The sequence below is a fragment of the Acartia tonsa genome, chromosome 9 (genome assembly GCF_053477335.1).
Source record: "Acartia tonsa isolate MP-2025a chromosome 9, ASM5347733v1, whole genome shotgun sequence".
NCBI lineage: Eukaryota > Metazoa > Arthropoda > Copepoda > Calanoida > Acartiidae > Acartia > Acartia tonsa.
This window is the reverse complement of record NC_137268.1, coordinates 50,079,105-50,105,434: the sequence shown is the minus strand read 5'-3', so window position 1 is coordinate 50,105,434 and position 26,330 is coordinate 50,079,105. Positions and strand designations below refer to the sequence as shown.

Here is a 26,330-nt window from a genome sequence, read left to right as displayed (position 1 = left end):
TGTTGAATAAACTAAGCTCTGTTCTCTGTACAGGTACACCTTGGTGACGAACCTGTTGGCAAAGGATGTGCTCCAAGTGATATCTGTGTATGCCTTCAAGGCCAGCAACTATCCTCTCATCCTCAGCTTTGAGAACCATTGCAATCCGAAGCATCAAGCCAAGATAGCCAAGTATTGCGAGGAGTACTTTGGTGATATGATGCTACAGGTTTAGTTATAAAGCTTGAAACAATAGTGTAATCATTTATGACAATATCCATACAAGCGAAGCTCTGAACTGGTAGGACAAACGATCATTAACACTTATAGAATGTTAGAACTGAATAAAGAAAAATAAATAAATAAGCAAAAAAAATAATTATATTTTTTGCAAAACTCTTAAAAACAGGATACTGTTTAAGGACATACTTGCATTTTAGAACTTAATTATAGAAAAGGCTCGCTTGTAACATAAATTGTACTTTGTTGTTCTAGGAATAAGTATTATGAAAATTAGATGAATAGGGAACCTAATCAGATCACATCAAAAAATTTTGGTCCAAAAAGTAAAAATCAACATTCAACAAGTTTAAAATGGACGTACAGACTTTTTGGTAACAATTTAAGAGTTGCTATGCTTTATAAATTGTACCTAATTGTTATAGGAATCATCCTACAAAGTTTTAAAGCGAAAGAACAATTCTAACATGTCTAAATTAACAAAAAGAACTAACCATTACTTTCAGTGGACCGATCCTTATTATAGAAAAGCTTTGCTTTGTTACTAATAGTAAGAAGTCTTGAAATATTTTTTTTTTAATTTTCAAATTTTCAGGAACCTCTACCTGACTTTCCACTGGCCAGGGATGTGAACCTGCCAAGTCCACGCCAGCTCCTCAACAAGATTCTTATCAAGAACAAGAAACAGCATCATGTGCACAAACAAGTCTCCATCAATAATAGCAGTGAGTAGTTGCAGGATTGTTTAACCAGGGAGCTAAAGATATAAGACAATGGCTGATAAATTGATGAAGATCCCCAATGATGATACTTAAAATTTCCCTCTTCTTTAGATAAAATTAGTGGTTGAAACGTTTGGACATTCAACCAATCAAAATTCCCAAATGTTGTTAAGCCAACGAATAAGAAAACGTTATTATAAAACATTGGGGACTAGTGTAATATACAACATATTGTCTAAAGAAAATCAAATATTTACCTACCTAGGTATTTGTTTACCTATGCTATTTTTTTGTTCTAAATTATTTATTTACCGAAACACTTTGCTTTAGGTTCAAGAACACCTTCAACCCCTTCCACTCCATCCCATCAAGAGGTAAGTTACTTTGATAACATTGGAACGGTCCTCACTATATTTGAAACTGTTTTAGTGAGGTAAATGAATATAAATAACAACCATTTTAGTACTATCTCATCACATTGTTTTTAATATGACTCTCTCAAGATTTCTTTAAAAGGTCATAATGTTCTTAAATCTTACACAGATTTTTTTAGTTATTTTGAAATAGTTCTTGAAATAGCCGCTAGTTGTAAAAAAAGCTCCTTTTGGAAACTGTTATGTTGATTTTATTGTATTTAAGTTACCAGTAACACCCTCTCACCGTGCTGTTCTGAACAATAACAACAACAACAACTATAGTGATTCTTCTGACTGTGATGTTTCTGACTCTGAGGATGAGTCGGAGTCTTCAGGTTGGTTAATAATTGGTTGAACAGTTTGAATTATTCCATCAAGATTTAAAGCGCAAATCCTCTCCACTCTTGAAGTGCAGTGTAACACGCTCAATGGCCACGGGTATTAGGTAAGGTAACACCCAGTAGACATTCAACTATTTTTTTGCACGACCTTTGTCGGAAAGTCCTAACTGTGCATGGCAATAAGTTACGCCTGTTTTTGCCCAAGGCATTCCCCCTACTCTAACTATTAATGTCGCGCATTTGAAATGGCAGAAATAGGAATCATTTTTACGCGGTAAATCTCGGACTTAACCCTTTCAAAGCTAAGGACAGTAAAAGTTGAACCTACTTCTGCTATGTCAGATGCGTGACAAATGCCTTTGCTTATTAATGTTCTGCTTATTAAGATCTGACACTCTACAAGGATTATTGTTCGTCTGTCCTTCCTTCTGATTGTAGAGCCTCGTTTGTATAGATGTTGTCATCCTTGTTTTTTTTTCTTCAGAGCATGTGCCAACTGAAATTGCGACATCTGACGCGGGTACCGCGGGAGCTGAAAGTTCCGCGTCCGCAGAAATATCCGCTCTAGTCAACTATATTCAACCAGTTCATTTCAGGTAAAATTACAAAACTTTCCCCTCATCAATCGATATATTATTACATTGATGTTGCACTAGATTTTCATGTACTCTTATAATAATTTCAGCTGGCTACGCAATCCCACCATCCACCCCCGTTGCCTCCTCCTACTGGTTGAACGAAACGACCAACTAGGTCCATTCTAGCAACCTAAATTGACGACAAATTTTCCCTTTTCAATATATCCTCACATATTCTATATAAATTCATACATTAGTGACTTCCTTTAAAAATCTTCTAAGAATCTTCTAAACACATACGAACACATTTACCTATATGAGAATACCAAAATAATGTTTTTCTCAACTTAACAGTTGTTCATTGTTTACGCGCTTATGCGTCCTGGCATCTTTGGGATTTGTAATGGAAGGTGTAGGGAAAGCTTAAAAAAGCCTAAATCCACCCAGGGATTATATAAAGCTTCCCTTAAATGGAGAACTCAATCTGTATTGTAGTTTTTAAATCTTAAGCTTCATACAAAAAAGTCTATATTCGAATATCTTAAACTAGGTCTTTCGAGCAATCAGAGAAGCGAAGGCGTGCGTACGAGATGAGCTCCTTTGTAGAGACGACTGCCCTTAGTCTTCTCAAGAATGATCCTCTAGACTTTGTCAAGTACAACAAGTTTCAACTCTCCAGGGTGTACCCCAAGGGTACCAGGTAGGGTTGCTTTTTATTTTGGAGCGTAGCTTCACTGTAACTAGCGTATGAATGTCCGTACGTCCTTTGTCATTTAAAGATGTAAAAGAACAAAATCAATAAAACGAAGCTCTGGAACGGTAGGACAAACGAACGTTAACACTAATTGTAGAGTGTTAGAACTGAATAAGCAGAATTTTTGAGCCTAAACAAAATTGTTTATTGCCGGAATTATCACTCTATCTTACTGTCTCCATAAGTCTTATCTTCCCACTCACTCAATTTTTATTTATTTTTCAACAAGATATGTATCTATTTTAGGGTTGACAGTTCTAACTTTCTACCGCAGATCTACTGGAATGCGGGCTGCCAACTTGTGGCTCTCAACTACCAAACTCTGGACACAGCTATGCAGCTTAATCTGGGCATTTTTCAGTTCAATCAGGGTTATGGTAAGTTTTTTAGTTGTGAAGCTCTGTCCGTCTGTCTTTCTGTTCTTTCTTATCGTTTTGGGGGAAATGAACTTCATGAGAAACTGATATTAGACTTAGAAATAAACAAATAAGTTAGAACTGGGTAGGGTAGTGCGGGGTTATTCCGGTCAATTTTTTGTTTCAACTTTAAAAAAAACATACTTCCCAAAAACTTTTTCCGGTTTTTAAGAGTGCAAATGAACGATATGGCAATAAGGAAGAAGCCTGTCTTGGTCCCGTTAAGATCTCGCAACTAGAAGTCGGTCAAAAATCGGTTTAAAGGGCGGCGGTTGGCCTATACCGGAATAACCCCACAGATGGGGTTATTTCGGTCAGTTGACTTTGGGGGGGGGGGGGTGGAACACCCCCTTAAAATATTTTTTTTTAACATTTTAAACTGTGAGTAGAAAGCTGAGGTCATTAGCTTTCTAACGGTACTAGTCGCATGCAGATCAGACAATTTTTTGACCACATTTTCCCCATTTGAAAAAAAGTCGGTCAAATCGCAAAAAAAACATCAATTTTTTTCATTCAAACTTTTTAAAAAAATATCATACTTTTTATTATATGATTAGGTTTTTTTAAGCTTTATACATAAATTAGAGGCAATTTCTGATTCGCAGGTCTTGGAATTTCTTGAAAAAAAAAGTGATTTTTTCCCCAAAACTTTTTGATTTTAAAAATCCTGCCAGTTTTGACAGCAGTTTTTGATACATTTTTTCTTGTCTCAAATTGGCTAGGATTGACATACAAGGGTGGTTAAGGTGTCTAAAGATGCAAAATTACATGCCTGACAATTAACTCGAAATGATATGGGGTCTAACTCTAATATTTCAACACATTTTATGCAACAGGAATTTTGAAAATGCAAAATCTTGAATATGTACTCTAAATCTTGGAGATAGAACCCATATCCTGGGGAGTTTTTGTTAGGACATGCAAAGAGCTTTTTATAGACACCTTAAAAACCTTTCTAGCTTAATCCTAGCCGATTTGACATAAAAAATCCAAACCGCGCAAAAATCGCGAACACCCTCTTATACGAAAAAGATGCAAGGGTTTCATATGGAATCTAAAATCTTCTAGCGGTCTTTCTAATAGACATACCCCTTCTTACATGAGCCAATGCAGCTGATACATCTTCAGGCAAATATTTGAGGCGTTCCTTTGGGTGATATACTCTTCCCATTACTATAAAAATGTGTCTGAAAAATTTTTAATGTCTTTACAAATTGAAAAGCTTAGGCAACAAAACATGACATAATACAATCAGTAAAATGACTAGTAATGTACATCTCACAACAGGCAAGGCAATGATTAAAGTTTAGGTCATGCATTTTTTAGGTTGTTTATGCTTCCAGATCGATTGACCGGAATTGTACCCCCCGACCGCATTAACCCCGCACTACCCTATCTGTTCTTTAATTAACTTTATCTATCACAATTTTAAATCAGTTTCCTATCCTTAAAGGGAGTGTAAAGGTAAAAATTTTCATTTTCTAGGTAAGCATCTTTCAATAAACTGATCAACCAACAACGTCCTATTAACAAAAATATCAAGGATTTAAGCCTTGACTTTTCAGTATTTTGGGAGGGAAAACTAGAAAAACAGGGAAAATCCTAAAGTCTTTCTTTATTAAAATGTTTCTAGGGATATTTAACTTGTCACATATAGTTTAAGCTATTTACTTACCTACTGTTAAGCATTTATATTATGACATAAAATTGTTAATTCATGCTGTAATAAAGTAGAATTTAAGTAATAAAGATTTATTTTAAATTCGTATTATTGACAAAAAATACCTCACTGTTTACCATGGGTTGAATCTCAGAGATTATTTGAAATGGTAATATCCTTTTTTATTGTGTCGGACAATAAATAACCCACTTTGGAGAATTAGTTTACGCTTTTATCAGACTGTTTATAAAGAAATATTGCACCTGTATTATTTACAAAGGGGGGGGGGGCGAAAGTGACACTTTTTGAAACCAAAACTAAGAGTCAACAAAGGAACTCAACTAAAAAAAGGGTTACAGGTCTGAGATTTTGCATGGCAGTTGCTTTATAGGGGTACAATATGGAACTGTGAAGAAACGGCGGCGCAACCGCCGAAAACCGCCGTTTCCCGCCGTAATTTTTGTTGCCTTTTCTCGGCGGTTTTCGGCGGTTGCGCCGCCGTTTCTTCACAGTTCCATATTGTACCCCTATAAAGCAACTGCCATGCAAAATCTCAGACCTGTAACTCTTTTTTTAGTTGAGTTCCTTTGACTTTTAGTTTTGGTTTCAAAAAGTGTCACTTTCGCCCCCCCCCCTTTGTAATAAAAGGTGGGCGAGAGATGGGCCAACTAAAGTTACTTTGTTACTAATAAATAAACCTGTTTTTATCTTTGTTATTGTATTTGATATCAAATAAAATATAATGCTTATTTTATCAATTTCTAAGTAACTAGGTACATTGGTTTAAAGGAAGGATTATTTTAAAAGTAGGCTTAACCGTTAGGAAAAATAGAGAACTATGTCAAAAAGTTTAGTTTTAGCTATAGAAGGTAAAAAAGGCAATTAACTGCACATTTATATAGTACGGAATTTTTTCCCCTAATCTTGGACATAGTAAAAATCGGCGGAAAAGGCCGTTTTTTAAGGAAATGAGAGCTCGTTTTGATTCTTTGAGAAAATGTGAATGAGATACTGTTAAGGTTTGATAATCTGATGAGAATTTTTTCGTTTACAGTCCCTTTAAAGGAATATCATAAACTAGTGGCTACGCACCTAAAGGCCTCTAGGGGAAGTTGTGGGGGGGGGGGGGGGGAGATTGTCGACGCCACCTCTGTACTGAACACCCCCCCCCCCCTGTCTTTCAATTTTATCTGTAAAAAGAACAAGTAAAAATTGTACTGGGGGAAATTATTTTTTCTAGGGCGATTTCTCTTCGGGATGGTTACATTCTATAATAAGCTACAATGTACAGGAGAAAGATAGTGGTTAGTTAGACAGACACGCAGCCATCCTTTTACTTTTATACACGGATCTAAAGGGATAAGACAATTGCCGATAAATTGATTTCATTCCTAATGATAATACACAAAATCACCCCTTCTGTGGATTAAAATTAGTGATTGAAACGTTTGAACACTCAACATAATTAACCAACCAATCAAAATTCACCCAAAGTCCATTCAAGTCCCCAAAGTTGTTAAGCCGACGAATAAGAAAACGTTAGGTACCTATTATAAATCAAATCATTTATTTTAGAAAAGATACTAGTCTCCAAAGTAGGACTTTGGGGACTAGTGTAATAAACAGCCCAATGTCCCTTCCCTCCCTGCTTTTATGTAATGATTGTTTTTGTAGGGTACCTGCTAAAGCCAGAAGTGTTACGCCGAGATGACCGAGTTTTTGATCCCTTCACCCAGAGTTCTGTGGACAATATTGTGCCGGCAACCCTGTCCCTGCAGGTTATCAGTGGACAGTTCCTTACGGATAAACATGTTGGCACCTATGTTGAGGTAAATTGATATAGTATAATTAAATTATTACTTGGATGTTGCACCAGATTTTCATGGTATAGTTTACAGAAGTGGGTCATGTGTGAAGGAAACCAAGTTGCGGGTTTCGTCATATATTCACAGTAGCTTTTTCCTTTTTCTAGCCTCTGCGGGGCCAATTGCCTAACCCTGCGGGGCAATCACATATCCTAACCTAAAATAACATTTCAAAAGCTACTGTGAAAATGCGACGAAACCCGCAAGTTCGTTTCCTTCACATGACCCGAATACCTACATATATTGTTTGTCATAAGTATTTCCGAACATTTTATTTGCCATCTTCTTATCCCTTAAGATCTCTGAACCTTTTATAAGCCGATTAACGGACAATTAACCATACAAATGTGCAAGCTTTTTATTTGGGGTTGGGGTAATAATTTTGAGAGGAGTGGTAGTTTTCATTTGTGTGGGGCAAGTGGCACAATTTTTTTACTCCCCCCTAAAAAATAATGATAATTTTTGGGTGTGCCTTTGAAACTTTTTAGTGATGTTTGTGTCAAAACCTAACCCCATCCCCCCCCCCCCCCAAGTTGCATTGACGATAAAACGGTAAAAAAAATAATTTAAAAACACTCCTTTACCCCCCATTGGACGTCCTTGCACAAAAAATATGTAAAGTGGCTGTTCTATAATTATGTTTATCTTTTTTTCAGGTTGAAATGTATGGTCTACCCTGTGATACAGTTAGAAGAGAGAAAAAGTTCAGAACAAAAACTGTTCAAAATGGACTAAACCCTGTCTTTAGGAAAACACATAAATAAAAAGCAACAAAATATTATAATAATAATAATTTATTTCGGAAAAAACAGAAGAATACAATGATTACAATGGAAAATAGCCGTGTGGCTATACGGATAGAGTAAAAACACTGTGCGTGTTGTTAGTCCATCCGTTTACAAGAGTACTATTACAATTTACAATTAAATTTATAAGTTATGTTTAAAGTATAATTGCATCCATATATCATGTATCTACTGGTTGCCTATAGGGGATGTCGTGGTTGTGATAATATGTCAATATCACACCAATCACTGCTGTGATTATGGTCCATAGGACCGACATGCCATTTGGTTAGTCCACACACCGTGCTGTCCTTATCCTGAAAAAGGCGACTTGCACCAGATCCAAGCGTCAAAGAACACGGTGTGACCATGTGACCGTTGGTTTCCCTTTGGTGGGTTGACGGGGGGGGGGGGGGGGGGTTGGAGGCGGGGTTCCTAGTGAAATCGTTGGTTAAGTTTGGCTCGGTCATTGTAGAAGTGACCGAGTCATGACCCACTGTGTCAACTAAAATTAATTTGATTAAAATTGTAAATTGTGTAGCGGTGATTCGATCTCTGAATTCAAGGCATCGTTAAGACATTTTTAAAATTATTAGAATATTGAAGTTTTTGTGGAGACTAAAGCAGAGAATGAAGAAAAAATTGACCTTGGGCTAGATTTGGTAAAACATATTTAAAGAATTGAAAAATATGTGTAGAAAAATTCGTTGAATTTCAATTTAACCTTTATCATTTCCAGGAATTTAGAATATTTTGGGTAGTATGATGATATTAATATTAGTATTGGGGTAGGGCAGGAAACGTGCAAATTGGGGAGGCTAAGGAGCTATGGGTGGCCAGTGAGGCTGTTGTATACGCACAAACACAAAAAACATACACATAAACGTAAACACACGCATTCGTTTTTTATACAACAATGGGGTATAGTCCTTTCCATGACATCGCTCCATATGGGGCGATGATTTTCTATAGCTCCTTCAAGGAGCTATAGCATAGCCTCTTATCATATGGAGCGATGTGATAGCCCCTTTTAAGGAGCGTTCATATCGCCTCTTATGATAAGAGGCTATGCTATAGCTCCTTCATGGCCTCTTAATAGCTCCTTTGAAGGGGCGTTAATATCGCCTCTTATGATAAGAGGCTATACTATAGCCCCATGATGGCTCCTTCATAGCCTCTCCATCGCCCCTCCATAGTCCTTTACCTCCAGTGCCCCTTCATCGCTCCTTCATCGCCCCTACATCGCTCCTTCATCTCTCCTTCTTGAAATTTATATTAAATTGTACTTTGATGGCCCCTACATCGCCCCTACATCGCCCCTACATCGCCCCTACATCGCTCCTTCATCTCTAATTCTTGAATTTTATATTACATTGTACTTTGATGGCCCCTACATCGCTCCTCCATCGCCCCTACATCGCTCATACATCGCCCCTACATCGCTCCTTCATCTCTCCTTCTTGAAATTTATATTACATTGTACTTTGATGGCCCCTACATCGCTCCTCCATCGCCCCTTCATCGCTCCTCCATCGCCCCTACATCGCTCCTTCATCTCTCCTTCTTGAAATTTATATTACATTGTACTTTGATGGCCCCTACATCGCTCCTCCATGGCCCCTTCATCGCTCCTACATCGCCCCTACATCGCTCCTTCATCTCTCCTTCTTGAAATTTATATTACATTGTACTTTGATGGCCCCTACATCGCTCCTCCATCGCCCCTTCATCGCTCCTACATCGCCCCTACATCGCTCCTTCATCTCTCCTTCTTGATATTTATATTACATTGTACTTTGATGGCCCCTACATCGCTCCTACATCGCTCCTACATCGCTCCTCCATCGCCCCTTCATCGCTCCTTCTCCAAATTTATATAACATTGCAACTTGATGGCCCCTACATCGCTGCTACATCGCTCCTCCATCGCTCCTACATCGCCCCTTCATCGCTCCTTCCACAAATTTATATTACATTGTACTTTGATGGCCCCTACATCTCTCCTCCATCGCTCCTCCATCGCCCCTTAATAGCCCCTTACCTTAATTTATATAAAAAAGCCCCTACATAGCCTCTCCATCGCCCCTTAATATCTCCTTACCTTAATTTATATAACATAGCCCCTACATAGCCTCTCCATCGCCCCTTAATAGCCCCTTATCTTAATTTATATAACAAAGCCCCTACATAGCCTCTCAATCGCCCCTAATAGCCCCTTACCTTTATTTATATAACAAAGCTCCTACATAGCCTCTCCATCGCCCCTTAATAGTCCCTTACCTTAATTTATATAACATAGCTCTTACATAGCCTCTCAATCGCCCCTTAAAAGCCCATTACCTTAATTTATATAACATAGCCCCTACATAGCCTCTCCATCGCCCCTTACCTTAATTTATATAACATAGCCCCTACATAGCCTCTCCATCGCCCCTTAATAGCTCCTTACCTTAATTTATATAACATAGCCCCTACATAGCCTCTCCATCGCCCCTTAATAGCCCCTTACCTTAATTTATATAACATAGCCTCTACATAGCCTCTCCATCGCCCCTTAATAGCCCCTTACCTTAATTTATATAACATAGCCCTACATAGCCTCTCCATCGCCCCTTAATAGCCCCTTACCTTAATTTATATAGCATAGCCCCTACATAGCCTCTCCATCGCCCCTTAATAGCCTCTTACCTTAATTTATATAATCCTTACCTTAATATATATAACATAGCCCCTACATAGCCTCTCCATCGCCCCTAAATAGCCCCTTACCCTAATTTATATAACATAGCCCCTACATAGCCTCTCCATCGCCCCTTAATAGCTCCTTACCTTAATTGATATAACATAGCCCCTACATAGCCTCTCCATTGCCCCTTAATAGCCCCTTACCTTAATTTATATAACATAGCCTCTACATAGCCTCTCCATCGCCCCTTAATAGCCCCTTACCTTAATTTATATAACATAGCCCTACATAGCCTCTCCATCGCCCCTTAATAGCCCCTTACCTTAATTTATATAGCATAGCCCCTACATAGCCTCTCCATCGCCCCTTAATAGCCTCTTACCTTAATTTATATAATCCTTACCTTAATATATATAACATAGCCCCTACATAGCCTCTCCATCGCCCCTAAATAGCCCCTTACCCTAATTTATATAACATAGCCCCTACATAGCCTCTCCATCGCCCCTTAATAGCCCCTTACCTTAATTTATATAACATAGCCTCTACATAGCCTCTCCATCGCCCCTTAATAGCCCCTTACCTTAATTTATATAACATAGCCCTACATAGCCTCTCCATCGCCCCTTAATAGCCCCTTACCTTAATTTATATAGCATAGCCCCTACATAGCCTCTCCATCGCCCCTTAATAGCCTCTTACCTTAATTTATATAATCCTTACCTTAATATATATAACATAGTCCCTACATAGCCTCTCCATCGCCCCTAAATAGCCCCTTACCCTAATTTATATAACATAGCCCCTACATAGCCTCTCCATCGCCCCTTAATAGCTCCTTACCTTAATTTATATAACATAGCCCCTACATAGCCTCTCCATCGCCCCTTAATAGCCCCTTACCTTAATTTATATAACATAGCCTCTACATAGCCTCTCCATCGCCCCTTAATAGCCCCTTACCTTAATTTACATAACATAGCCCTACATAGCCTCTCCATCGCCCCTTAATAGCTCCTTACCTTAATTTATATAGCATAGCCCCTACATAGCCTCTCCATCGCCCCTTAATAGCCTCTTACCTTAATTTATATAATCCTTACCTTAATATATATAACATAGCCCCTACATAGCCTCTCCATCGCCCCTAAATAGCCCCTTACCCTAATTTATATAACATAGCCCCTACATAGCCTCTCCATCGCCCCTTAATAGCCTCTTACCTTAATTTATATAACATAGGCCCTACAAAGCATCTCCATCGCCCCTTAATAGCCCCTTACCTTAATTATATAACATAGCCCCTACATAGCCTCTCCATCGCCCCTTAATAGCCTCTTACCTTAATTTATATAACATCTCTCCTACATCGCCCCTTCATCGCTCCTTCTCCAAATTTATATTACATTGCAACTTGATGGCCCCTACATCGCTGCTACATCGCTCCTTCATCGCTCCTACATCGCCCCTCCATCGCTCCTACATCGCTCCTTCTCCAAATTTATATTAAATTGTACTGTGATGGCCCCTACATCGCTCCTACATCGCTCCTTCATCGCTCCTACATCGCCCCTTCATCGCTCCTTCTCCAAATTTATATTACATTGTACTTTGATGGCCCCTACATCGCCCCTACATCGCCCCTCCATCGCCCCTCCATCGCCCCTCCATCGCTCCTACATCGCCCCTCCATTGCTCCTTCATCGCTCCTTCTCCAAATTTATATTACATTGTACTTTGATGGCTCCTACATCGCCCCTCCATCGCTCCTACATCGCCCCTCCATCGCTCCTACATTGCTCCTTCATCGCTCCTTCTCCAAATTTATATTAAATTGTACTGTGATGGCCCCTACATCGCTCCTACATCGCTCCTACATCGCTCCTTCATCGCTCCTACATCGCCCCTTCATCGCTCCTTCTCCAAATTTATATTACATTGTACTTTGATGGCCCCTACATCGCCCCTCCATCGCTCCTACATCGCCCCTCCATCGCTCCTACAACGCTCCTTCATCGCTCCTTCTCCAAATTTATATTAAATTGTACTGTGATGGCCCCTACATTGCTCCTACATTGCTCCTTCATCGCTCCTACATCGCCCCTTCATCGCTCCTTCTCCAAATTTATATTACATTGCAACTTGATGGCCCCTACATCGCTCCTACATCGCTCCTCCATCGCTCCTTCATCGCTCCTATATCGCCCCTTCATTGCTCCTTCTCCAAATTTATATTACATTGCAACTTGATGGCCCCTACATCGCCCCTTAATAGCCCCTTACCTTAATTTATATAACAAAGCTCCTATATGGCCTCTCTATCGCCCCTTAATAGCCACTTAATTTAATTATATAACATTGCCCCTACATAGCCTCTCCATCGCCCCTTAATAGCCCCTTACCTAAATTTATATAACAAAGCTCCTATATAGCCTCTCCATCGCCCCTTAATAGCCCCTTACCTTAATTATGTAACATAGCCCCTACATAGCCTCTCAATCGCCCCTTAATAGCCTCTTACCTTAATTTATATAACATAGCTCTTACATAGCCTCTCAATCGCCCCTTAAAAGCCCATTACCTTAATTTATATAACATAGCCCCTACATAGCCTCTCCATCGCCCCTTACCTTAATCTATATAACAAAGCTCCTACATAGCCTCTCCATCGCCCCATAATAGCCTCTTACCTTAATTATGTAACATAGCCTCTACATAGCCTCTCCATCGCCCCTTAATATCCCCTTACCTTAATTATATAACATAGCTCCTACATAGCCTCCCCATCGCCCCTTAATAGCCCCTTACCCGAATTTATATAACATAGCCCCTAAATAGCCTCTCCATCGCCCCTTAATAGCCCCTTACCTTAATTTATATAACATAGCCCCTACATAGCCTCTCCATCGCCCCTTAATAGTCCTTTACCTTAATTTATATAAAATAGCCCCTATATAGCCTCTCCATCGCCCCTTAATAGCAAATTTATATAACATAGCCGCTACATAGCCTCTCCATCGCCCCTTAATAGCTCCTTACCTTAATTTATATAACATAGCCTCTCCATCGCCCCTTAATAGCCCTCCATCGCCACTTAAAAGCCCCTTACCTTAATTTATATAACATAGCCTCTACATACATACAGACAAAGATCCTGTTACTTTATTATAAGGATTAAAATAAAATAGTTATTAACCTCCCCAGGACCTATGAGAAGCTACCCTATTAAAGAGAACAATCTCAGGACCTATAGGAATCTTCACTGTAAAGGAGAACCATATTGGTTCAGCGGTTAGCAAGATCCTTCGGTACAGACAGACATTCATACATACAGACAAAGATTCTGTTAATTTATTTTAAGAAATACAGATAAAATTGTTATAAACCTTTCCAGGCCTAAAACCATCTCAGGACCTAATTTCTGCCGTTGACAACTCGAGTTAAGTTACTATATCATTTTTACAATGTTTAACTTATCTGTTATTATTGGCTGACGAAAAGTTTGGGCAAAAAAAAAGATTTATCCTTCAATGAAATATCTCTCCAGTATAATTTTGGCAAGTGCTAATTTATTAAGAATAAAGTTTGCCACAAATTTACCAAAAAATCTCATTGTCATTTCGCCAGGGAGGATTAGGATAGTTCCCAAAGTGTTATAAGTTGGCTTATCCAAGAGTGCTGTCTAGTCTCCAAAGTTTTATAATACCGTTTTCTTATTCGTTAGATTAACAACCTTGGGGGCTTTTTATTGTTTTGTGATTGTTTAGTTCATTAAGTTGAGTGTCTAAATGTTTTAACCACTAATTCTAAACTAAAGAAGGGGTAATTTTGTGAATCATCAATGGGAATAATTAATATATAAACATACATATATATACAGTGTTTTTTTTTTATGAGAGCATTTTTGAAAGCAATTTTACCCTACTTATAGTTATCAGAATTTAATGAGTAATGGCTTATTCTCTTCGTTTTTTATAACCATTAACAGAAAAGCAAAAAAATATTTCAGTTTTTATTTAAAAAGTACAGTAAATTCAAAATTTCAAAACATGGGTGTCAACATCTAAAATAGTTATTTCTCGCATAGTATTATAAACGGCTTTCCGCGGATATAAAAAGTACAATTATGAGATTAAAACTAGTTTTTTTAGGCCCGAGGTGCCGAAGGCACCGGCTAAAAAAACTGGGTTTAATCTTATGATTGTACATATCTATATTCGTAGAAAGCTGGATATAATACGATGCTAGACATAGTTTTTTCGTATGGATGAGAACCGGTTCCTATCCACCGGATTCAAATGAATACGAGAAATGGTTTTAGCGCATTTTTCTTATGCTCAAATCTTCTACCCTTTCCAAGAATGGAGGGAGTACATTGGGGGGCCAGTATTCCCTCCCTGGTTGAGATATGGCCTTCAAATTTCAAAATGTTCTAGTACATGTCACAAATAGTATCTATATAAATTTTTAGCTCTATATCTCAACTTTGAAGCGTTTTGCAGCCATTCTTGCAAAGGTAGATTATAAGAAAAATGCACTAAAACCATTTTTAGATGTTGACACCTAAGTTTTAAATTTTTTAATTTACTGTACTTTTTGAATAAAAACTGAAATATTTTTTGCTTTTCTATTAAAGGTTATAAAAAAGAAGAGAATAAGCCATTAATCATTAAATTCTGATAACTATAAGTAAGGTAAAATTGCTTTCAAAAAAGTTCTCATAAAAAACACACTGTATATATGTATATATATCATTTTATCGACAATCGTCTTATCCCTGTAGATCTCTGATTATCAGAGCATTTTTGAAATATTTGCTGCTTATTTTTTGGCTGCCTTTGGCAAAATAATTTTTTTTCATAAAAAATGTATACAAAATTATCGTATTAATTTGGTAAATATATCATTGCACTTGAATTATTTTTAAGTCACTAACGGCTAATCCCATAGATGACCCTAGGAGTACTTTAATGAATAGATGTGGTGGAGAGGGGGGGGAGGGGGAAGGTTAAGAATTTAAGGGAAGTGATACCTTCCGGGGGCTGAAAGTGTTGGTCCCCTCCCCAAAATGAAAACTTTTCCTGCGAGTAAAATAAGCTTCAATGTAAAGGAGAAGCATATCGGTTCAGTTGATACTGTTACGTTAATGTAAATATTAGTTTAAGGATAGTCTGTATAATCTCAGGGAGAAAGGAAACATTAGGCAATTTTTACAATAGTCTCCAAAGTTTTATAATGAAGTTTTCTTATTCGTTGGCTCAAAACTTTGGGGACTTTTGTCATATTTTGGTTGTAGTGTTGCAATTTTGTGTATCGTTATTAGGGATGGATAAAAATTTATCGGCCATTGTCTTATTCCTTTAGATCCTTGGTATAATCAACTGAATAACAGTTCCAACAACAAAAATTAAGATATTGCTTCGCTTTTTATGGACAAATATCCTGTTATTTTATTATAAGGAAAAAAAATAAACTATCTTAAAATCATCTCAGGACTCAGCGGTTAGCAAGATCCTACGGTATAGACAGACAGACATACATCATATCGGTTTAGCAGCAAACGAGATCCTTTGCTACAGACAAAAAAAAACTTTGTATATCGACTAGCGGCTACGCCCCCAGCATCTATTGGCTCTGTATTCAAAGGGGAATGAATTAAAGCCTAAAACCTTCCCAGGACTTAAAATAGAATAGCCTAAAACCATCCCTCGACTTAAAATAAAATAGCCTAAAGCCATTACAAGACAAATATTAAGCTTACCTGAAATAGAAAGCCCAATCTGTTTAGTAGTTATTGAGATCTTAAGTTTCAGAACAGAAAGCCTTATTAACGTGGACAAACGCAGGATGTTTCGGACAAATGTCGGAGTGGACATTATATAAGTAAAACGCAGAAGTGTCTATAATATCTTAAAAATTAGGTTTCAACAACATTTGTTTAGTTATTTCTACACAGGTTAGGTTAGGTTAAGATATAAATATACAAATAAGCCCCCTGCAGGGGTTAGGCATATAAAAAAACATATTTGACAGTTGTAAACAATGTGAGAAAAAAATATGTTTTAGTTTAATGAAATGTTCTATCTGTTTCAAACCTTTGCCTTTCGATAGAACTTACCTACTTTGGAAAACTGTTAGACTGATTTTAAAATTTCAGTCTGTGAGAAAAGATATTCAAGATTTTTTTTTGTTTTGAAAGATTTTTATCTTATAAATAAAATAAAAGACACTCCTGCGTTTTACATAAGCAATGTCCACTCCGACGATTGTCCCATTCCTAGGTTTGTCCACTCCAACGTTTGTTTATGTTTTACTACTTTATATAATAGGATAATATGTATTCTTCTTTTATATTTCTCTTTTCTTATTCACTTGCAGCTGCGCTCTTTTTAATGTAAGGAGGCAGAAAAATAGCCTAAACCAATTAGGGGCTTAAATCTGAAAATGAAAAAGCAAAAAACCATCCCATGACCTATGTGAAGCTTCCCTTAAATGGAGAATTTAGTCAGTTTATGAAATTTTTAAGCTTCAGACCAAAAAAAATACTTTTTTTGTTAAAAGAGAGACTTTTCTACAATTAGGGTTAGTCCTTTCGTCATTGCTCTTCTCATTAAGTTAAGCATGTGGTTTTCTCTGCTATTGTTAAAGATAGACTGTTGAGATTTTTAGTGAATATTCCCATGACATATGTATATCCAGTCTATAAATTATTTTGTCTGTCTCTCAATTATGCTTCAAAAGACTTAGGTTTCGTGATAATCTTTGAGTAATAGCATATTCTCTTAAAGTCTGCTCTATAACTTACTTTGTCTGTTTGTCCATTATATGATCCTTATTCAATATTCTATTTAACTAAAAAATTTCATTCTCTTAGTTTATTTTTTTTTCTTTATTTCATTATGTTATTATATTATTTATATTTATTTTATTAATTCATTATATTTTCATTATAATTTTCCTTTTTAAATGCGAAACTTTTCTATAGTAAGGATTGGTTTGTCCGTACGTCCAAACGGTTTGACGACATTTTCTTTAATTTAGACATGTTATAAATATCCTATCGATTTCAAACTTTGCAGAATGATTTCTATAACAGTTGGGTACAATACTATATTCATTACTAGAAAGTATGTACGTCCATTTTTTTGTATAATATCATTGTCCCATTCATCTGGGTTTTGGAGTAATGTTTCTTAGGACAACAAGGTTTAGTATTATAATCAAATACTAAAAATAAAATTATGCCCTTTTACTATATTCTATACTAGCAGATTCGCCCCTAGCCTCTAGGGGCTTTGCCCCAAGAGGTGATAAAAATTTTTTTTGGCGAAATTCGTAATAGGACCAAGAAAATCTTCAGCAAAAAAAAAATGGGGGGGGATTTTTTTGTTTTTGGGGGGGTTGGGGGTATCCCACCCCCCAAGAAAATAGCCTAAAACCACCACAGGACCAGTAGGTATATTCCCTGAATAGTAGAATATAATCGGTCCAGTGGTTACCGAGATCTTAAGGACTGACAGACGGACAGACAGACGGACAGACAGACAGATTGATGGACAGACATCATTCTACTTTGTATTATAGATTTACGCTAATTTTAACAAAATTTATGTTTGACCTCCTGATTTTAGAGCTTTGCTTTTGTGAATGTTGTTATCCTTGTTATCTTGCTTTTTTTTCCTTTTTCATAACCTATTATATAAAGTAGTAATCTTTTTTTTGTCTGTAGAAAAGCTAACCGCTGAACCTATATGGTTCTCCTTTACAGTGAAGCTTCTTTTAAGTTCATAGAGGGTTTATAATTATTTCGAGGGAGGGTATCTCCACCCTCCCAGAAAATTCACCCCTAGAAAAATATTACCCAATCCCCTCAAAAAATCTTTTTAACTTTTTAAAAGCAAAGCTTTTCTATATTAAGGATCAGTCCGTACGTCTGTAACGGTTAGCTATTTTCGTTAATTTAGGCATGTGATTCCTGTAGTAGAAAGGTACGATTTAGAAAGTCTATAATCATTATCAGAATATCCGTACGTCCATTTTAAGCATACTAATTATTAACTTAGAACAAATTTTTATGTATCAAAATTATCCGATTAATCTGATTTCTGGGATACTGATTCCTAGGACAACAAAATAGAATGTTATAAGCGAATCATATCTATAATCAAGTCCAAAAAATGTGAGTACGTCCTTAAGCATTTTCCTGCATGTAAGCAATTTCTCAATAAATTTACTTACAATTTTGTTTCGAATTTTAAATTTATGTTCTGACTATTCAGTTCTGACACTCTACATTATTAATGTTCATTAAACTTTTTTCTACCGTTTCAGAGCTTTGCTTTTATAAATGTTGTCATCCTTGTCATCCTTTTAAAACTTAAATTTAAAACTGTAGAGGGTCACATTCCTTCCTTACCTTAATGCCCTACCTTCTATAATGAAGGGGCAATACAATTACAGAGGCTGTACAGGAGCCATAAAGGGCCTATGTTATATAAATTAAGGTAAGGGGCGATGAAGAGGCTATGAAGGGGCTATGTTATATAAATTAAGGTAAGAGGCTATTAAGGGGCGATGGAGAGGCTATGTAGGGGCTATGTTATATAATTAAGGTAAGGGGCTATTAAGGGGCGATGGAGATGCTTTGTAGGGCCTATGTTATATAAATTAAGGTAAGAGGCTATTAAGGGGCGATGGAGAGGCTATGTAGGGGCTATGTTATATAAATTAGGGTAAGGGGCTATTTAGGGGCGATGGAGAGGCTATGTAGGGGCTATGTTATATATATTAAGGTAAGGATTATATAAATTAAGGTAAGAGGCTATTAAGGGGCGATGGAGAGGCTATGTAGGGGCTATGCTGTATAAATTAAGGTAAGGAGCTATTAAGGGGCGATGGAGAGGCTATGTAGGGCTATGTTATGTAAATTAAGGTAAGGGGCTATTAAGGGGCGATGGAGAGGCTATGTAGAGGCTATGTTATATAAATTAAGGTAAGGGGCTATTAAGGGGCGATGGAGAGGCTATGTAGGGGCTATGTTATATAAATTAAGGTAAGGAGCTATTAAGGGGCGATGGAGAGGCTATGTAGGGGCTATGTTATATAAATTAGGGTAAGGGGCTATTTAGGGGCGATGGAGAGGCTATGTAGGGCCTATGTTATATATATTAAGGTAAAAATTATATAAATTAAGGTAAGAGGCTATTAAGGGGCGATGGAGAGGCTATGTAGGGGCTATGCTATATAAATTAAGGTAAGGGGCTATTAAGGGGCGATGGAGAGGCTATGTAGGGCTATGTTATATAAATTAAGGTAAGGGGCTATTAAGGGGCGATGGAGAGGCTATGTAGAGGCTATGTTATATAAATTAAGGTAAGGGGCTATTAAGGGGCGATGGAGAGGCTATGTAGGGGCTATGTTATATAAATTAGGGTAAGGGGCTATTTAGGGGCGATGGAGAGGCTATGTAGGGGCTATGTTATATATATTAAGGTAAGGATTATATAAATTAAGGTAAGAGGCTATTAAGGGGCGATGGAGAGGCTATGTAGGGGCTATGCTATATAAATTAAGGTAAGGGGCTATTAAGGGGCGATGGAGAGGCTATGTAGGGCTATGTTATATAAATTAAGGTAAGGGGCTATTAAGGGGCGATGGAGAGGCTATGTAGAGGCTATGTTATATAAATTAAGGTAAGGGGCTATTAAGGGGCAATGGAGAGGCTATGTAGGGGCTATGTTATATCAATTAAGGTAAGGAGCTATTAAGGGGCGATGGAGAGGCTATGTAGGGGCTATGTTATATAAATTAGGGTAAGGGGCTATTTAGGGGCGATGGAGAGGCTATGTAGGGGCTATGTTATATATATTAAGGTAAGGATTATATAAATTAAGGTAAGAGGCTATTAAGGGGCGATGGAGAGGCTATGTAGGGGCTATGCTATATAAATTAAGGTAAGGGGCTATTAAGGGGCGATGGAGAGGCTATGTAGGGCTATGTTATATAAATTAAGGTAAGGGGCTATTAAGGGGCGATGGAGAGGCTATGTAGAGGCTATGTTATATAAATTAAGGTAAGGGGCTATTAAGGGGCGATGGAGAGGCTATGTAGGGGCTATGTTATATAAATTAAGGTAAGGAGCTATTAAGGGGCGATGGAGAGGCTATGTAGGGGCTATGTTATATAAATTAAGGTAAGGGGCGATGGAGAGGCTATGTAGGGGCTATGTTATATAAATTAAGGTAATGGGCTTTTAAGGGGCGATTGAGAGGCTATGTAAGAGCTATGTTATATAAATTAAGGTAAGGGACTATTAAGGGGCGATGGAGAGGCTATGTAGGAGCTTTGTTATATAAATAAAGGTAAGGGGCTATTAGGGGCGATTGAGAGGCTATGTAGGGGCTTTGTTATATAAATTAAGATAAGGGGCTATTAAGGGGCGATGGAGAGGCTATGTAGGGGCTATGTTATATAAATTAAGGTAAGGAGCTATTAAGGGGCGATGGAGAGGCTATGTAGGGGCTTTTTTATATAAATTAAGGTAAGGGGCTATTAAGGGGCGATGGAGGAGCGATGGAGGAGAGATGTAGGGGCCATCAAAGTACAATGTAATATAAATTTGTGGAAGGAGCGATGAAGGGGCGATGTAGGAGCGATGGAGGAGCGATGTAGCAGCGATGTAGGGGCCATCAAGTTGCAATGTTATATAAATTTGGAGAAGGAGCGATGAAGGGGCGATGGAGGAGCGATGTAGGAGCGATGTAGGAGCGATGTAGGGGCCATCAAGTTGCAATGTAATATAAATTTGGAGAAGGAGCGATGAAGGGGCGATGGAGGAGCGATGTAGGAGCGATGTAGGAGCGATGTAGGGGCCATCAAGTTGCAATGTAATATAAATTTGTAGAAGGAGCGATGAAGGGGCGATGTAGGAGCGATGTAGGGGCCATCACAGTACAATTTAATATAAATTTGGAGAAGGAGCGATGAAGGAGCGATGTAGGAGCGATGAAGGAGCCATGTAGGGGCCATCAAGTTGCAATGTAATATAAATTTGGAGAAGAAGCGATGAAGGGGCGATGTAGGAGAGATGTTATATAAATTAAGGTAAGAGGCTATTAAGGGGCGATGGAGAGGCTATGTAGGGGCTATGTTATATAATTAAGGTAAGGGGCTATTAAGGGGCGATGGAGATGCTTTGTAGGGCCTATGTTATATAAATTAAGGTAAGAGGCTATTAAGGGGCGATGGAGAGGCTATGTAGGGGCTATGTTATATAAATTAGGGTAAGGGGCTATTTAGGGGCGATGGAGAGGCTATGTAGGGGCTATGTTATATATATTAAGGTAAGGATTATATAAATTAAGGTAAGAGGCTATTAAGGGGCGATGGAGAGGCTATGTAGGGGCTATGCTATATAAATTAAGGTAAGGAGCTATTAAGGGGCGATGGAGAGGCTATGTAGGGCTATGTTATGTAAATTAAGGTAAGGGGCTATTAAGGGGCGATGGAGAGGCTATGTAGAGGCTATGTTATATAAATTAAGGTAAGGGGCTATTAAGGGGCGATGGAGAGGCTATGTAGGGGCTATGTTATATAAATTAAGGTAAGGAGCTATTAAGGGGCGATGGAGAGGCTATGTAGGGGCTATGTTATATAAATTAGGGTAAGGGGCTATTTAGGGGCGATGGAGAGGCTATGTAGGGACTATGTTATATATATTAAGGTAAGGATTATATAAATTAAGGTAAGAGGCTATTAAGGGGCGATGGAGAGGCTATGTAGGGGCTATGCTATATAAATTAAGGTAAGGGGCTATTAAGGGGCGATGGAGAGGCTATGTAGGGCTATGTTATATAAATTAAGGTAAGGGGCTATTAAGGGGCGATGGAGAGGCTATGTAGAGGCTATGTTATATAAATTAAGGTAAGGGGCTATTAAGGGGCGATGGAGAGGCTATGTAGGGGCTATGTTATATAAATTAGGGTAAGGGGCTATTTAGGGGCGATGGAGAGGCTATGTAGGGGCTATGTTATATATATTAAGGTAAGGATTATATAAATTAAGGTAAGAGGCTATTAAGGGGCGATGGAGAGGCTATGTAGGGGCTATGCTATATAAATTAAGGTAAGGGGCTATTAAGGGGCGATGGAGAGGCTATGTAGGGCTATGTTATATAAATTAAGGTAAGGGGCTATTAAGGGGCGATGGAGAGGCTATGTAGAGGCTATGTTATATAAATTAAGGTAAGGGGCTATTAAGGGGCAATGGAGAGGCTATGTAGGGGCTATGTTATATCAATTAAGGTAAGGAGCTATTAAGGGGCGAACGAGAGGCTATGTAGGGGCTATGTTATATAAATTAGGGTAAGGGGCTATTTAGGGGCGATGGAGAGGCTATGTAGGGGCTATGTTATATATATTAAGGTAAGGATTATATAAATTAAGGTAAGAGGCTATTAAGGGGCGATGGAGAGGCTATGTAGGGGCTATGCTATATAAATTAAGGTAAGGGGCTATTAAGGGGCGATGGAGAGGCTATGTAGGGCTATGTTATATAAATTAAGGTAAGAGGCTATTAAGGGGCGATGGAGAGGCTATGTAGAGGCTATGTTATATAAATTAAGGTAAGGGGCTATTAAGGGGCGATGGAGAGGCTATGTAGGGGCTATGCTATATAAATTAAGGTAAGGGGCTATTAAGGGGCGATTGAGAGGCTATGTAAGAGCTATGTTATATAAATTAAGGTAAGGAACTATTAAGGGGCGATGGAGAGGCTATGTAGGAGCTTTGTTATATAAATAAAGGTAAGGGGCTATTAGGGGCGATTGAGAGGCTATGTAGGGGCTTTGTTATATAAATTAAGATAAGGGGCTATTAAGGGGCGATGGAGAGGCTATGTAGGGGCTATGTTATATAAATTAAGGTAAGGAGCTATTAAGGGGCGATGGAGAGGCTATGTAGGGGCTTTTTTATATAAATTAAGGTAAGGGGCTATTAAGGGGCGATGGAGGAGCGATGGAGGAGAGATGTAGGGGCCATCAAAGTACAATGTAATATAAATTTGTGGAAGGAGCGATGAAGGGGCGATGTAGGAGCGATGGAGGAGCGATGTAGCAGCGATGTAGGGGCCAACAAGTTGCAATGTTATATAAATTTGGAGAAGGAGCGATGAAGGGGCGATGGAGGAGCGATGTAGGAGCGATGTAGGAGCGATGTAGGGGCCATCAAGTTGCAATGTAATATAAATTTGGAGAAGGAGCGATGAAGGGGCGATGGAGGAGCGATGTAGGAGCGATGTAGGAGCGATGTAGGGGCCATCAAGTTGCAATGTAATATAAATTTGTAGAAGGAGCGATGAAGGGGCGATGTAGGAGCGATGTAGGGGCCATCACAGTACAATTTAATATAAATTTGGAGAAGGAGCGATGAAGGAGCGATGTAGGAGCGATGAAGGAGCCATGTAGGGGCCATCAAGTTGCAATGTAATATAAATTTGGAGAAGAAGCGATGAAGGGGCGATGTAGGAGAGATGTTATATAAATTAAGGTAAGAGGCTATTAAGGGGCGATGGAGAGGCTATGTAGGGGCTATGTTATATAATTAAGGTAAGGGGCTATTAAGGGGCGATGGAGATGCTTTGTAGGGCCTATGTTATATAAATTAAGGTAAGAGGCTATTAAGGGGCGATGGAGAGGCTATGTAGGGGCTATGTTATATAAATTAGGGTAAGGGGCTATTTAGGGGCGATGGAGAGGCTATGTAGGGGCTATGTTATATATATTAAGGTAAGGATTATATAAATTAAGGTAAGAGGCTATTAAGGGGCGATGGAGAGGCTATGTAGGGGCTATGCTATATAAATTAAGGTAAGGAGCTATTAAGGGGCGATGGAGAGGCTATGTAGGGCTATGTTATGTAAATTAAGGTAAGGGGCTATTAAGGGGCGATGGAGAGGCTATGTAGAGGCTATGTTATATAAATTAAGGTAAGGGGCTATTAAGGGGCGATGGAGAGGCTATGTAGGGGCTATGTTATATAAATTAAGGTAAGGAGCTATTAAGGGGCGATGGAGAGGCTATGTAGGGGCTATGTTATATAAATTAGGGTAAGGGGCTATTTAGGGGCGATGGAGAGGCTATGTAGGGACTATGTTATATATATTAAGGTAAGGATTATATAAATTAAGGTAAGAGGCTATTAAGGGGCGATGGAGAGGCTATGTAGGGGCTATGCTATATAAATTAAGGTAAGGGGCTATTAAGGGGCGATGGAGAGGCTATGTAGGGCTATGTTATGTAAATTAAGGTAAGGGGCTATTAAGGGGCGATGGAGAGGCTATGTAGAGGCTATGTTATATAAATTAAGGTAAGGGGCTATTAAGGGGCGATGGAGAGGCTATGTAGGGGCTATGTTATATAAATTAAGGTAAGGAGCTATTAAGGGGCGATGGAGAGGCTATGTAGGGGCTATGTTATATAAATTAGGGTAAGGGGCTATTTAGGGGCGATGGAGAGGCTATGTAGGGACTATGTTATATATATTAAGGTAAGGATTATATAAATTAAGGTAAGAGGCTATTAAGGGGCGATGGAGAGGCTATGTAGGGGCTATGCTATATAAATTAAGGTAAGGGGCTATTAAGGGGCGATGGAGAGGCTATGTAGGGCTATGTTATATAAATTAAGGTAAGGGGCTATTAAGGGGCGATGGAGAGGCTATGTAGAGGCTATGTTATATAAATTAAGGTAAGGGGCTATTAAGGGGCGATGGAGAGGCTATGTAGGGGCTATGTTATATAAATTAGGGTAAGGGGCTATTTAGGGGCGATGGAGAGGCTATGTAGGGGCTATGTTATATATATTAAGGTAAGGATTATATAAATTAAGGTAAGAGGCTATTAAGGGGCGATGGAGAGGCTATGTAGGGGCTATGCTATATAAATTAAGGTAAGGGGCTATTAAGGGGCGATGGAGAGGCTATGTAGGGCTATGTTATATAAATTAAGGTAAGGGGCTATTAAGGGGCGATGGAGAGGCTATGTAGAGGCTATGTTATATAAATTAAGGTAAGGGGCTATTAAGGGGCAATGGAGAGGCTATGTAGGGGCTATGTTATATCAATTAAGGTAAGGAGCTATTAAGGGGCGAACGAGAGGCTATGTAGGGGCTATGTTATATAAATTAGGGTAAGGGGCTATTTAGGGGCGATGGAGAGGCTATGTAGGGGCTATGTTATATATATTAAGGTAAGGATTATATAAATTAAGGTAAGAGGCTATTAAGGGGCGATGGAGAGGCTATGTAGGGGCTATGCTATATAAATTAAGGTAAGGGGCTATTAAGGGGCGATGGAGAGGCTATGTAGGGCTATGTTATATAAATTAAGGTAAGAGGCTATTAAGGGGCGATGGAGAGGCTATGTAGAGGCTATGTTATATAAATTAAGGTAAGGGGCTATTAAGGGGCGATGGAGAGGCTATGTAGGGGCTATGCTATATAAATTAAGGTAAGGGGCTATTAAGGGGCGATTGAGAGGCTATGTAAGAGCTATGTTATATAAATTAAGGTAAGGAACTATTAAGGGGCGATGGAGAGGCTATGTAGGAGCTTTGTTATATAAATAAAGGTAAGGGGCTATTAGGGGCGATTGAGAGGCTATGTAGGGGCTTTGTTATATAAATTAAGATAAGGGGCTATTAAGGGGCGATGGAGAGGCTATGTAGGGGCTATGTTATATAAATTAAGGTAAGGAGCTATTAAGGGGCGATGGAGAGGCTATGTAGGGGCTTTTTTATATAAATTAAGGTAAGGGGCTATTAAGGGGCGATGGAGGAGCGATGGAGGAGAGATGTAGGGGCCATCAAAGTACAATGTAATATAAAGGGAGAGGT

General features: G+C 38.5%; 1 protein-coding gene across 1 annotated transcript in view; it reads left to right on the top strand.

Annotated features, from left to right (window-relative positions):
* Plc21C (Phospholipase C at 21C) overlaps positions 1–26,330 on the top strand; it is a 71,937-nt gene that overhangs the window by 18,646 nt on the left and 26,961 nt on the right. The window contains exons 15-23 of the mRNA XM_080173190.1: positions 34–208; positions 815–944; positions 1,272–1,315; positions 1,581–1,692; positions 2,183–2,294; positions 2,827–2,976; positions 3,277–3,407; positions 6,781–6,935; positions 7,628–7,719. Coding sequence (XP_080029316.1) covers positions 34–208; positions 815–944; positions 1,272–1,315; positions 1,581–1,692; positions 2,183–2,294; positions 2,827–2,976; positions 3,277–3,407; positions 6,781–6,935; positions 7,628–7,719 — 1,101 coding nt within the window. The remainder of the gene's footprint in view (positions 1–33; positions 209–814; positions 945–1,271; positions 1,316–1,580; positions 1,693–2,182; positions 2,295–2,826; positions 2,977–3,276; positions 3,408–6,780; positions 6,936–7,627; positions 7,720–26,330) is intronic.